The sequence below is a fragment of the Podarcis erhardii genome, assembly GCF_964252035.2.
Source record: "Podarcis erhardii genome assembly, chromosome: 4".
NCBI classification, from domain to species: Eukaryota; Metazoa; Chordata; class Lepidosauria; order Squamata; family Lacertidae; genus Podarcis; species Podarcis erhardii.
Genome location: NC_138508.1, coordinates 33,838,169 through 33,851,195, shown reverse-complemented (window position 1 = coordinate 33,851,195; position 13,027 = coordinate 33,838,169). Strand labels below are relative to the sequence as shown.

Genomic DNA, 13,027 nt, shown 5'->3' with positions numbered 1-13,027 from the left:
TACAGGGACTTTCTTCCCCACATGTTTCTTCCCAGCTTGTTTAGAACTGGGATGTCATGCATTTATTGACTGGTGACAGGGGCAGCATCTAAATTGCTTAAACAATTTATAAGAACAGTATATATCCTTTCACTTGTGCCAATAATCATTTTTTAAAAAGTTAATGTTGAAACAATGTCATCTTTGAAAATATTGTCATGATATTGTAATATTTATCATATGTGATAGGCTGTCTCATTGCAACTGGTTAGGATCAGAAAACAATCATATACAAACTGTGGCTACCTAGAAATCTGACAATATCCCCTAACTATGCCATTTCATCCCAGATAGATTATAGACAGTAAAACAAACGTTTTCACCCTAAGGAATAGTGAAGATTTAAGTATTAAATAAATAAGAATAAAGCTGTCTAGCATGGAGGAGTGTCTCATAAAGTCCACAGACGTTAGTAATTCTGTCACTGTAATTCTGTTACGTGGAGTAGGTCCCACTGATTTCCATGGAATTTATTTCCACATAAGCATGCTTAGGAATAGTCTCAGCAAATTTGGTTGAGAAAGGGATACATTTAAAATCCATCTAAGTATTTCCTCTTTGTCTTCTTTTACATATTATTGTACCGTATTTTTCGCTCCATAAGACACACTTTTTTCCTCCTAAAAAGGAAGGGGAAATGTCTGTGCGTCTTATGGAGCGAATGTGTGGTCCCTGGCAGCAGCAGAGCTGGGAACTTTGGTTCCTGGAGCAGTGGGGGCGTGGCATGTCGCCTGTGTGAGTATCCTAATGGTGGCGCCCGTGTGAGCATCCCCCGCTGAGCGTCCATCTGAGGGACTCTGTGACTTGCATGAGAGCAGCCAGGAGCCAGCGCAGAGGGGGAGCCAGCGCTCTGTCAAATTGGGACGGGGATCTCCCGCCAAGCAATATATTCGCCTCTTAGCTGCCAGATGGCCATGTATGTCTGAAGGCTCTGAGGGAGACGTTGCCCAGAAATAGAGGAAACGGGTCTCTTTATCCCTTGGATGACCAAGCAAGGCTGGCAGGCAACACTTTTGGGTTTTGTTTGCAAGGCGAGGCGGCAACCTTCACTTTTGCTGTTTTTGTTTTGCATTTTTATGTTGTGATCTTTGGATGGAGGGCAGTATACAAATTAACAACACCTGATCTAGACAAGCTCTCTCTCTCTCTCCGCCCCCCTCCTCCAGTGTCCTCTCTCTTGGGGAACTGTTGAGGCTTAATGCCAGGCCAGAGAGAGAGAGAGAGAGGTGCTACCGCCCAGGGAGATAGATGTTGCAGCTGGAGAATGAGGCTCATTGAAAAGAGCGGCGGCGGCTGTTGGTGCAGCCACCAGGAATGCCGATGAGTTCAGTTTTGCTGCTGCTGCTGCCTTTGGAGGCAGGCTTACTGAGCTGCAGGCGCTGTCCCGTTGCCAAGGCTCCAGTGGGAGAAGGTGCGTCTTATGGAGCAAAAAATACGGCACTTTGCTTGGACTAGAAATTACCGCACAGGACAAATGCTTACGAGATTTGTCAGACATTGGTCCAATTCAACTAGGCACTAAAAGCATGTCAGTCAACCTTGGGTGATAAATTCTCAAAAACTCCTCTAGGAAGATGTTAAAACTTAGGGGACCACCTTGCATCAATAATAAAACGAAACAAAATGAATTTCTAATGTATATCCTGCCTGCCTTATTCCACTTTGGGCCACACCTTTCTGTACCTATCCAAACTTTAATATCTTTGCAGATGAAAAATAATGAAGATGAGCTGTATTTGTAAGGAAAAAGAACAATCATGGTATCTTAGTAACTAAAGAGACTGGATCCATTTCTCATTTATGGAAGATTAATAACAGGATGTGTTAGAACAATCTTCATACTTTGCCCACCTAGGGACTTCAGGACTTATGAGCAAAACAAATACTCCCATTCCAAAGGCCAGATAAATAGTGTTAAAATCTTGCTTCTGAAAACCAATTTCCTTTCATCAGAACCTTAGATGAAAATCAATTAAAAGCCAAATAAAACCAAAACTTCAAATTCAGAACAGCTTTTCAAGTGACACTACAAGGCGGGCAGAATATGATGGAGGGGAAAATCACATATAATATCACTTTACTCCCAGACTGCTATTTTCAAACTACTAAAAAGCACAGAGAAAAATAACAGAAAAAGGTTGATACGTTATCTTTTGTTGAAACAAGACATCAGGATCACCTCGTTCTCTTTTCCCCTCTTGCTAATTGGAAGTAGGATTCCTAATCTGAACAGTCTTTATCTACAATGATATATATATAGATATAGATAGATATGTGTGTGCGCGCGCATGTATAAATATATATGCATATATTTATACATGTGCACACCATACACATATATATTCAGCTATGTAACTGAGCAGATATTAGTGGCAGTGTATGCAAAACAAAAGAGAAAACAAAAATTACTTTTAACAAGGTTACACTTTTGTTTTTTTTGTTTTTTTACACAAATACTGTGGTAAATATATTTTTTTAAAAAATCAGCACTCTATCTGGTAAACACCACATCTGTCCCTCTATAAAATTTTGAATTAAAAAAAATCTTGAGAACTTTTTTTTTAGTTACTTCCCACCCACTTTCTACGTCGCTTTCCTCCACAAGAATAAATCTTGATGCAGCCTTTTAAAAAAACAAAGAAACAAACCCACCCCCAAAGATTGTGGGAGCTAATCCTTTTCGTGTATCTAGAACACTAGGTGGGAAAAAAAATATTGAAATCTTTTCCTTTTGCTGTTTCTCTTTGATATTTGCAAAAGTCCCGTTGATTGTGCTGAGGCCCATGGCTCAGCAAAGACACTGAATAAATTACATAAAAAGCCAGCTTTGCTCACCTCAATTCTTACTTCATTGTTCCTAGCTTTTGATGAAATATGGTGTTGATGTTAGTGGGGAGGAAAGAAGTTGGGAATCATGAATCAGAATGTGTGGAATGGAACAGAATCCACAAGAGGAACCTATTATTCTCCTTCCCCATCCTGCAGGGACTCCACACCATCCAACCCAAACTCCCTTGCCCTTCTCCACAGCCCTTTTTTAAGATAGCAAGACTAATGGTGGAATCCAATAGGGCCCATTTTCGGTGGTTGCTGCTCAACCATATGGTTCTATTCCACAGTTTTAACTGGATACTGTGAAGTCCAAAGCGGTCAGAATTGTGAATCTGTCCATTGAAACACTGTAAGCGGTGTACTTACGACAGTAGGCCTTGTAGATTTCATAACATATTTCTCCTCTAGTTGTTGGGTTTTTTTGTGTGTAGTGCTCTTCACAAGTGACAAAGAAGATTTTTTTAAAAGTTTTTTTTTGTAGTAAAGAAGGGTTGTATTTAGAGGCCAGTAGCTAGAGATCCAACCAGTAGATCTCTTGAAGCACTATCTGGCCTTAAGGCCACCATCAAAGGAAGGCTGAGCTAATTACTATTCACCCAGCTTCCAGAAATGTAATGTACCAGCAGGCAAAAAACAGTTCTTCATGTAGTACAAAAATGAAATGAAAATAAACAAACAAAAAAGTAAAAATGAAAAAAAAATTATTAAATTCTAGTGCCATAGCTTTTTGTTGTTGTTTCTCTGGTTGGGCTTTGTTGTTGTTCATAACAGAATAGATTTTACTTATCCATCTGAAACATGCATCCTCATGTGGTCATTGAAATGCTCAATTTGGTCAAACTTAGCAGGACAGACGGAGCAGACGTATGTGGTTCCCTCTGCGCAGGCCATCACTCCAGTGGGAAGAGCCCTTGCACCACTGCCCGTTGTGCTAGGTGTTCCATTTGTGGCACTATGAAGAGCCACGTGTCTTTCGAGCAGGGTCTTGTGTGAGAATTTTTTCTTGCAGATGTAGCATTCATAGGATTTCTCCCCACGGTGGAGCCGCATGTGCACATTTAGGGAGCTCTTCTGGGTAAAACGCTTGTTACAGATGCTGCATTGGTAGGCTCTGACACCGGTGTGAGTCACCATGTGTTTGATTAGGTAATCCTTTAGGGAGAAGGATCGCCAACAAATGCTGCATTGGTGCGGCTTCTCACCTGCATAATAGCATAAGGGGAGAGGAAAAGATGGGGAGAAAGAGAGAACCGGGGAGAAAAAAAATTAACAGTGAATAAGGTCTCCAATGAATTAGCTAGTTCTTTTTGTTATAATTATAGAACAATGGTTAGGGAGGAGAGCTTTCTTGGAAATCAGTATCTACTTTCATTGTATGTGATATTTTTTCTCTCTTACTTCAATTGAAGGTGATAACTCATTTTCTCAAACAACAGAAAATGAACACAAATATAAAGTAACTTGGCCAAAATGAAGATTTGTGTGGTTTCTTGGCTTTCTCTTGTCAGTATAGTTTCAGCCTACAAGAACTGTTGGTTTTGTTATGCCGTGGATACTAATGTATAGCTGGTTTAGATAACCTTCTTAGAGCATGCTATATTTTAACACAGGACATACAGGCCAGGGAGTTTTGCTTCACTAGATTTCTGTTTATCTAGCTAGCTAGCAATTTTGAATATCAGTTAAAACACTTTTTAAAATCATGTTAATAAAGGGGAATATATTATTCAAAACATACAAAACCTTTCTGTTAATGCCAGTGCTTTGTTTTCTTAAAAAATGTTTAGGGGGTACTCTCATTTTCCTACTCATATTGAAATACTGCCCCTCAATGAGGCCAAACTTAGATGCACAAAATGTTTAGGGGTATGTGTACCCCTGTGTCCCCCCAGAAAAAAGCACTGGTTAATACATTTCGAAGTTAACACCATGCTAAAGGTTCAACCCACTCTGTGCAGCACACAGCAGCAACTGGTAGCTACTTTATAGCAAGGCATCAAAAATGGAATTAGGGGATCATGCCTTTGCTGTAGCTGCATCCATAGTGAAGTATAAGACATACCCGTATTTTTCGCTCTATAAGACGCACCAAGTTTTTGGAGGAGGAAAACAAGAAAAAAAATATTCTGAATCTCAGAAGCCAGAACAGCAAGAGGGATCACTGCGCAGTGAAAGCAGCAATCCCTCTTGCTGTTCTGGCTTCTGGGATAGCTGCGCAGCCTGCATTCGCTCTATAAGATGCGCACATATTTCCCCTTACTTTTTAGGAGGGAAAAAGTGAGTCTTATAGAGCAAAAAATACGGTATATGTTAGAAGTGACAGTTGCTGAGGTGTGGCACCATCTCCTAATATACTATACCGGCCCCTGCACCTTGCTATAACTCCCTTTGGTATAATTTATCTTCCCAACCAAATGGACTATGATGCTTCTCTTTACAGGTTAAGGAGACGCTTTTAAAAGTGTTTACACTGAAAGTTACATTTTTCACTTTGTAGCTTTTAACAATGAATTTTCGCCAGGTAAGTGACTATATTAATTTCCTGGCCAAGAAATTAAATTGCAAAATAAAGTATAAAGAGCAGGAGTCCTGTATCACCTTATAAACTGGCAATGTTTGGTGGCCTGCTTTTTCATAGGCTAGTGCCCACTTCTCAAACTTATCAGTTTTCCAAGCTAGGTCACTGAAATTTTCTTCCCACAAAGATTGGAAAATGTATACTTTGGGATTTATTTTTATCCAGGATTCATGATGAAACCAGTTTTTGGCATGAAAGATCCTACATTTAGGGTTTTTAGAATAAATCTCAAAGATATTTACAGCTATAAAACTTGCTTATGATACAAAACTTTACTGGTTCTAGCATTTAATTTTCATTTGTTCTCAAGAAGATGTGCTGCTGTATTGCGTAGGTGGGCAACCAGCAGTCTTCACCTTTGCAGCTCTGAAGCTGCCCCATTCTTCCATCCCATTAGAGTTCCTACCTTCCTGTTCATTGCCTTATTTTATCTGACTTTTTAATGTTCTTTCCTTCTCTTTCTATATCGTTTCAGAAGAATTGTAAGAATTTTTTTCTCCGGTTGTCTGAGAACAAACTGGTGTGCTTTTACAATATATGAGAATAAGATGTTGAAAGAGACAATTATGAATTCTTTCAGCATCATATGACTATTATTATTATTATTATTAAAATGCAACGTGAGGGTGTCAAATAGAAGACTATCTCTTCTAACCGACTGCATATTTATAAATGTTTTTCCTCTCTGAGCCTACAGCCTCACAAATAAGAGCCACACACTTACCTGTATGTACAAACATGTGCTTGACATAATTCTGTTTGGCGGTGAAAGTCTTGTTGCAGAGGGTGCACTCATAAGGCTTTTTTTCACCCTGCCCACCTGCTGTGCTGTGGCCTGCAGAAGGAGCCAGGGGCTGTGGGGCTGGCAGTTGAGCAGTAAAAGTTGACAGACCAGGCTGGGAGACTGTCACAAACTGTGTCTGTTGGCCTAAGGGTTGGGGCAGGCTGAAGAGGAAAGGCTTAGGACCACTGCCAGCAGACTGTGTAGTAAACAGTGCAGGCAGGTAGGTATTGCCAGCTGTGCCAATGACTTGTGTGTTGCTGGTCAGAGTCAGCGGCATCCTCAGATTGCTGGTGAGGGTTTCTGTCTGGCGTAAGTAGAGCTGGGTGCTTGGCAATGTTTGGGCAACAGTCGTAGTGATAGAAGGCTGCAAAGTCCCCTTTTCAGTACTGTTGCTTACAGTGAGCAGTGTGCTGTCCCTTTCAATGTCATTGCCTCTCTCCGGTGAGGAAGAGTTGGCATCTATGTGCTGCTGCTGAATGCCTTCAGCAGAAGCATCATTTTGTTCTGCTTGAGGAGGGTCTTGCTGACCTTCTCGGCTTAGACCAGTTATGAATTGCTGCTCAACAGAATCAGGCTCAGTGCCAATAGAGGAACTGACTCCTGAGTCAAAGCTTTCCCCCTTGGGCTCGCTCTCAGTGCCTTCTGCTTGATCAGTATCCTCAGTGCATTCTTCAGATTCATTTCGCTCTAGGATCTGTACCCTCTGCTGTCCATAGTAGTCATAGTCATCCTCCATCTCTTGCTTGATGTGAATATTGCCCATGAGGGTCTGGATCCGAACTGGACGTGGTTGCTTCCGGCAGTGTGTAGTTTCTGGAGTAGTGGAGAGATACCGCTCCATCTGCTGTGAGCGCTCATGGATCCGTGTAATCCAGCTTGGGTCTTCTATACGATGGTCTCTGGAAAGTCCCAGCGCTGTTTCATGGTGGCTGACCACTGCTCCACTGTAGAATGAACGCTCTCCGCTACCATTCTGCATAGAACAGGCATACAATGCTGAATAGATCCTGTCTACACTGTGCTGTGAGTGACTTTGCAGGTAGCCGGACTCTGTATCACTGCTCTGTCCTGAAGTGGCTGACTCAGGAGTTCCTCGCGGTGTCTCCTGGGCAGAATCCTGGATCACTGGATAGATGTCGCCCACATTCTGTGACACAATCCGGGTGCACTCGTCAATCACAGTCTTGATCTGAAGGATGCTGGCTGCTGTGAGGATCTGCAAGGCCTCTGACTGTGAGACCCGTAGCACCCCGCTGTACATGAAGTCAATGAGCTTTTGTACTGACTGGACTGACACCACAGAAGGAATTTCAATGTCGCTGTAGCCCAGTAGCAGCTTGTCCTGGAAGAAGGGACTGCCGGCCGCCAGCACACAACGGTGGGCGCGCAGCATGCTCCCGTGGATGCGGACCGTCACATCACAGAAGTGGCCACGGTTGCGTTGCTCGTTGAGGGTCTCGAGCACAGAATTGCTGAAGTTGTGGAGATTGATGCTATGAATGCGCTCTGTCATCCCCTTGCAACTAATGTTACCTGCAGTAATGGAAAAGGCACAATAGAAAGGCAGATGAGATGCTGATACAGGCATGTTCCGCCTCCCCCATTGTGTAATGTTGAAATTCTTTATCCTGGGAAGATTTCAGTTCAGAATTTTCTTGCTCAGCTTTAAAAAATATTGGGAAGCTTATGCAAAAAATAGAAGTTCACTAAGATTTGAGGTGTGTGTGGCCTCCTTAATTAGAAAGTGAATTAGGTAATCATGCCAACCATTTCGCCTTCCCAATAATGAAGAGTTCAGTGTTCTTTCCAAGTGCCTTCAGAAATACAGACAGGAGAACATGTATGTTCCTACACATTCCCCTTTAAACACATATGGAAGATGAAGTAAGAAGTGTCTGCATAACTATATTTAGTTGTGGATGTACAGATCAAAATATTTACTATCTATCAGTACTAAAACCAATTTTAATGCCAGCTTAAGTAATGGTTTGTTTAACTTTCTCACAGGAGAAACATAGCAGTTTAATTATTGATAAATGAATGCTTCGGGTGGCCTTATGCCAATGGAATTACAGCTCCACTATGTCTGGGAGAAAATCTAGCAATATTGTTAAAGACATTGGTTATAGGTTTGTGTTTATTTTTATTTTTTATTTTTTACTACATCTGGATTTCTCTCTTCAGGCAAAGCAGCTCCCAGAGCTACTTACATACAAGGCAGTCCCTACCCTCAGGCTGACAATAAACAAACCCACAACATCCAAGGGAAAAGGGAGGGAGCGGGAAAATCAAAACCAAAACTCGGGCACCAGTTCTTAAACAGTTGCTTCTATAATGACCCGCTGTTACAGTTCAGACACAGGAGGTGTCTGATGGAGCTGGCCTTCACACCAGAGCTGATGGAGTGAGCAAAGAGGCCTGATGGAGCCTGTCAAATATGATGATGGGACTGATGGGAGCTGTAGTCCAGATGAAACATCTGGAGGGCACCTGGTTGGCAAATGCTACTGTATGCAACTGCTGTGCCTGAAACCCACCATGATTAAGCTGGCACCCACATTATCATCTGTGAGGAGGTGGGGTAAAATGTACTGTATTTTTCGCCCTATAGGACGCACCGTCCCATAAGGTGCACCTAGTTTTTTTGGGGGGGAAATAAAGGGAAAAAAATTATTTCCCCCCCAGGCACGGGGCTGGGGCGGGGCTGGGGCTGGGCCCCCAGAACAGGCAACTCTCTGCAAGCCGCGGGAGCCTGGCGCCGGGCTCCCACGGCTTGCGGAGAGCTACCTGAAGCCCCGGCGCAACTGCTCAGCGCGCTGGGGCTTTGGGATAAGAGGCAGCTCTGCGCAAGCCGGGGGAGGGCTCCCGCGGCTTGCGCAGAGTTACCCACAGCCCCGGCGTGACTGCTCAGCGCGCCGGGGCTTCGGGATAAGAGGCAGCTCTGCGCAAGCTGGGGGAGCCCTCCTGCAGCTTGCGCACAGCTACCCGAAGCCCGGGCGCGACTGCTCAGCGCGCCCGGGCTTCAGGGTGCAGGCAGCTCTGCGCAAGCCAGGGGAGCCCAGGGGGAACTCCCGCGGGCTCCCAAGGCTTGCAGATAGCTTCCTGAAGCCTGGAGAGGGAGAGGGGTCAGTGCACACCGACCCCTCTCGCTCTCCAGGCTTCAGCGAAAGCCTGCATTCGCCCCATAGGACGCACACACATTTCCCCTTCATTTTTGGAGGGGAAAAAGGTGCGTCCTATAGGGCGAAAAATACGGTACTTAAATGCCAGGGGAAGGGCATCTAATGACACAGCTGTTGGCCAGCCCAGCCTCAATTTAAGAGACCAAAACTGAGGGCTTCCCCAAAGCCTAGGACAAGATGGTGCCCTCCCATGACTTGGACAGAAACTGGCTGGAATGGCAGCTGAATCAGATTTCCACAAAGGTAAAGAGACAACATCTTCCACTCTCCCTAAGGGGAACAGACTAGCTCTGCTCTCAAACACTTTCTCTCCTCCCACCCCCACTCCAGCATCTGCCACATGAGGCTGTTGGGTAACAGTAGAGTCGGCTCTGCAGAAAACCTCTGAATCCTCACAGTGTCTCACTGCCACCACCGCCAAGTGGGCTACACTATCGAGAACCACCAGGATCTCATTGGAAATGTTACAATTCCTTTAAGTCTGGGAGCCACTTCACACTTCATGTAGCAATTGTTTTTAGTTCACCAGTGTTACCCCAGTGTTTTCAACATAACCTATGTTATTTTCCACCCATCTCCATTCATTGCCTGCCGGGATAAGAACTACAGTTGCATTTGATTACTGTGCCCTTTCTGAATACACCTTTATTCAGAACCTGCAATTAAAACGTTAAGTGTGAAATTGTTCTGGAATAAGAGGTCTAGAGAATTTAAAACCCCACCCACTTACGTTTCATAAGCAAATTTTCTATGTGTAAAGCAAACACCTTCTCCCAAGTCCCCAGATATGTTAAATATATTCATAACCAGACAACAGACGATAGTATGTATGCAAGTCACAACTCCTGAAATATAGGGTCTAACTACATCTGAAACTTAAATATGCCTATTAAACCCTCAACATTATTTCCTTCAAAGAATAAAATCCACTTCAGAGGGGCAGAGTGGAGAAGGGAGAGGATATTTAAACCCTTCCCTGCCCATTTCAAGCTGCTACCCTAAGCAACTTTGCTTCCAGAAGTGAGGGTTTGAATCCATGTTTGCAAAGGACAGGGGTTAATACCATGTCTCCACCCCCAATTGCTCTCTCGCAAGAGGAAAAAGAGGAAGAAAAGAGATTAATTTGTAAATAGTAAAGAAAAGCAAGACTGATGGAGAGAAAAAATAAGCCTAAGAAACTCATCCCCTGAAGAAAAGGTGTTCCTAAAGGAAGACCAGATTTTGCAACCACTTTTGGTATAGCAAAACAGCTGGCTTCCATTCATAACTGTGAATAGTGGTTGTACCCTCATCAGCTGAAATTTACCATGTCATAGAGAATTGTTTAAGAAATCATTCTCCGGTACATGAGAAATATACATGATGACATGGATCTAATGTCTCACCAGGTGTGGTACATTCAGAAGAAAGGGTTGCCATCTGAAAATGACTGGTAAAAGCCATCTTGTCAAAAATGAGTGTGAAAAATAGGCTTAAATAGCCCAGTTCAATGATAAGCAGGGGCCTTCAAGCCTTTTGGGCTTAATCCTGTCTCAGGGTGGCCTTACTTTTGACATGTACTAAATCAAACACTTCATTATTCACCCATTTCGGTATCAGGAATGGGGCGGAATGAAAAGACACTTTTACAAAAACAAAGCCAAAGGTAAAGAAGTGCATCACAGGCTACTAAGAACATTCATTTAAAAATGGCATCCAAATAAATAATCCATACATCTGAAATATTCTTTAACTGATAAATATACAAATCAATTCACTCACTCACCTAATTGTCACTGCATAGAATATTCAGAACAAAGAAGAAGAAAGGACTCCTGTCTCATTCTGTTCCCAGACCTGCCACTTTCTTTAAAGTTAATACAGTGGGAAATGTTTCTGTGAATTGAAGCAGCCTTTGTTAACTGCCCAGTGAATATCAACATAGAAATCCCAATGGACTCTGCTTGAGAAACTACTGTATAAGAGTTTGTTCCTTTTTGTGAAAGCAGGTTGATTCAGAAATGGCACACAAATGAAAGGGTGTGAAAATGCAAAGGCTATTCTTACCCAAGCAAGCAATGAATGGTCATATAGCCTGGAGGGAGGGGTGATATAACACAGATTGTGCCCATGTGTCATACTTTCAGAATGCTGACAGGGGCTGACAAGGGGATTTTATCCTATGGGCAAGGGTCTGGAAAATGTTTTTGTTATCCCTTTAAAACTTACTAATAGTCAGGAATATGCATGTACCATTCTGTTTGGAATGAAACATCAGATTATGTCAGATCCTTTATGCTAACACAACCACTTTAAAAGAAGAGGAAGGTACTGAATTCTGAATGGTGGAACTGTTAATTGTAGTGTTTGAGTGTGCATGAAATGTTACTTGGAGCTGCACAGAGCCTAGTAATTATGATTTACAAGGGTGACTAAGGCTGTAGATTCAGATAGAATACTAGATTTCAGTTAATTGGACTTGAGTTCCTGATTTAAACTTAACTTATTTCCATAATGGGCTGCACTTATATTAAAAGAATGCATACAGTTGCAAACCAAAGTAGTATAATTCTAGTAAAATTCTGACTAATTATTAGACTAAACCCCAATAACCAAAGAGAATTCTGAAATTTTCATATTCAAAAATATTCTTATTAGGTAGCTTTAAAATATGCAGGAAAAGTAAAATCTGATTATTAAAAAATGCTAGAGCTCAGTTGTAAGCATAATGTAAATGAAAGAAGATTAACAGTGTCAGTTTTGAAAAGAAACTTAATCAGAACTCCTCCTTGTAAAATGATTTCAGATCTTATTGCACTATTGCCAATAATCCATTAACAATTCCAAAGAAATTATTTATCTGTGTTAAAACCAATTCCTTAATCTAATATTCTTTCAAGTAACACATTCAATGAATTAAGATACTGTTTATTTTACGTGGTAGTTAATCTGTTGATGGATAATAAGCAATAAAGTTAGCTAAAGGAAAATTCAAAACACCTGATTTTTCCCCAATGTGTACATAAAAACGGCCACATGATGGCATCGTTTCTCAAGAAAAGAAAGCTGATGAATGTTACTATCTAGTTTGAGCTCTGAGCAGTTCGATCTGGGAAGAAGGTGCAAATGTAGGACTGACTGCTTTTAACAGCCAGCCAACAAGCAAAAATTCAGCAATCAGAACTTCCTACAAGTAGAAATCTATTTTTGTCCAATAAATTTCTGTCCAATAAATGCCACCTGTTCTGTATTCATTAAAGGAATATCCACTGCAGTAAACAAACAAACAAAACCCCAACACTATAGCCCCTTGATATGCTTGGCTTCACAGCTATACAAAACATATGCAAGTTATAGGATCAGATTAGCTGCCTCTGCCTCTGTATTAAAGCAAGAACTGCATTTGTATGTGTGTACAGTGGAAGTGCCTGATCGCCTCATCTGTCTCCTGAGAAATCTCTATGTGGGACAAGAAGCTACAGTTAGAACTGGATATGGAACAACTGATTGGTTCAAAATTTGGAAAGGAGTACAACAAGGCTGTATACTGTCTCCCTGCTTATTTAACTTATATGCAGAATTCATCATGTGAAAGGCTGGGCTGGATGAATCCCAAGCCGGAATTAAGATTGC

At 42.1% G+C, this 13,027-nt stretch overlaps 1 protein-coding gene across 19 annotated transcripts in view; it reads right to left on the bottom strand.

The window, feature by feature from the left end:
• The window catches only part of ZBTB20 (zinc finger and BTB domain containing 20), a 633,941-nt gene that overhangs the window by 22,574 nt on the left and 598,340 nt on the right, over positions 1 to 13,027 (bottom strand). For all 19 annotated transcript variants that reach the window (XM_081859693.1, XM_081859688.1, XM_081859680.1 and 16 more), the window contains 2 exons: positions 6,174 to 7,766; positions 3,238 to 4,073 (listed from right to left, as the gene is read on the bottom strand). In XM_081859693.1, coding sequence (XP_081715819.1) covers positions 3,655 to 4,073; positions 6,174 to 7,766 — 2,012 coding nt within the window. In that variant the 3' untranslated portion in view covers positions 3,238 to 3,654. The remainder of the gene's footprint in view (positions 1 to 3,237; positions 4,074 to 6,173; positions 7,767 to 13,027) is intronic.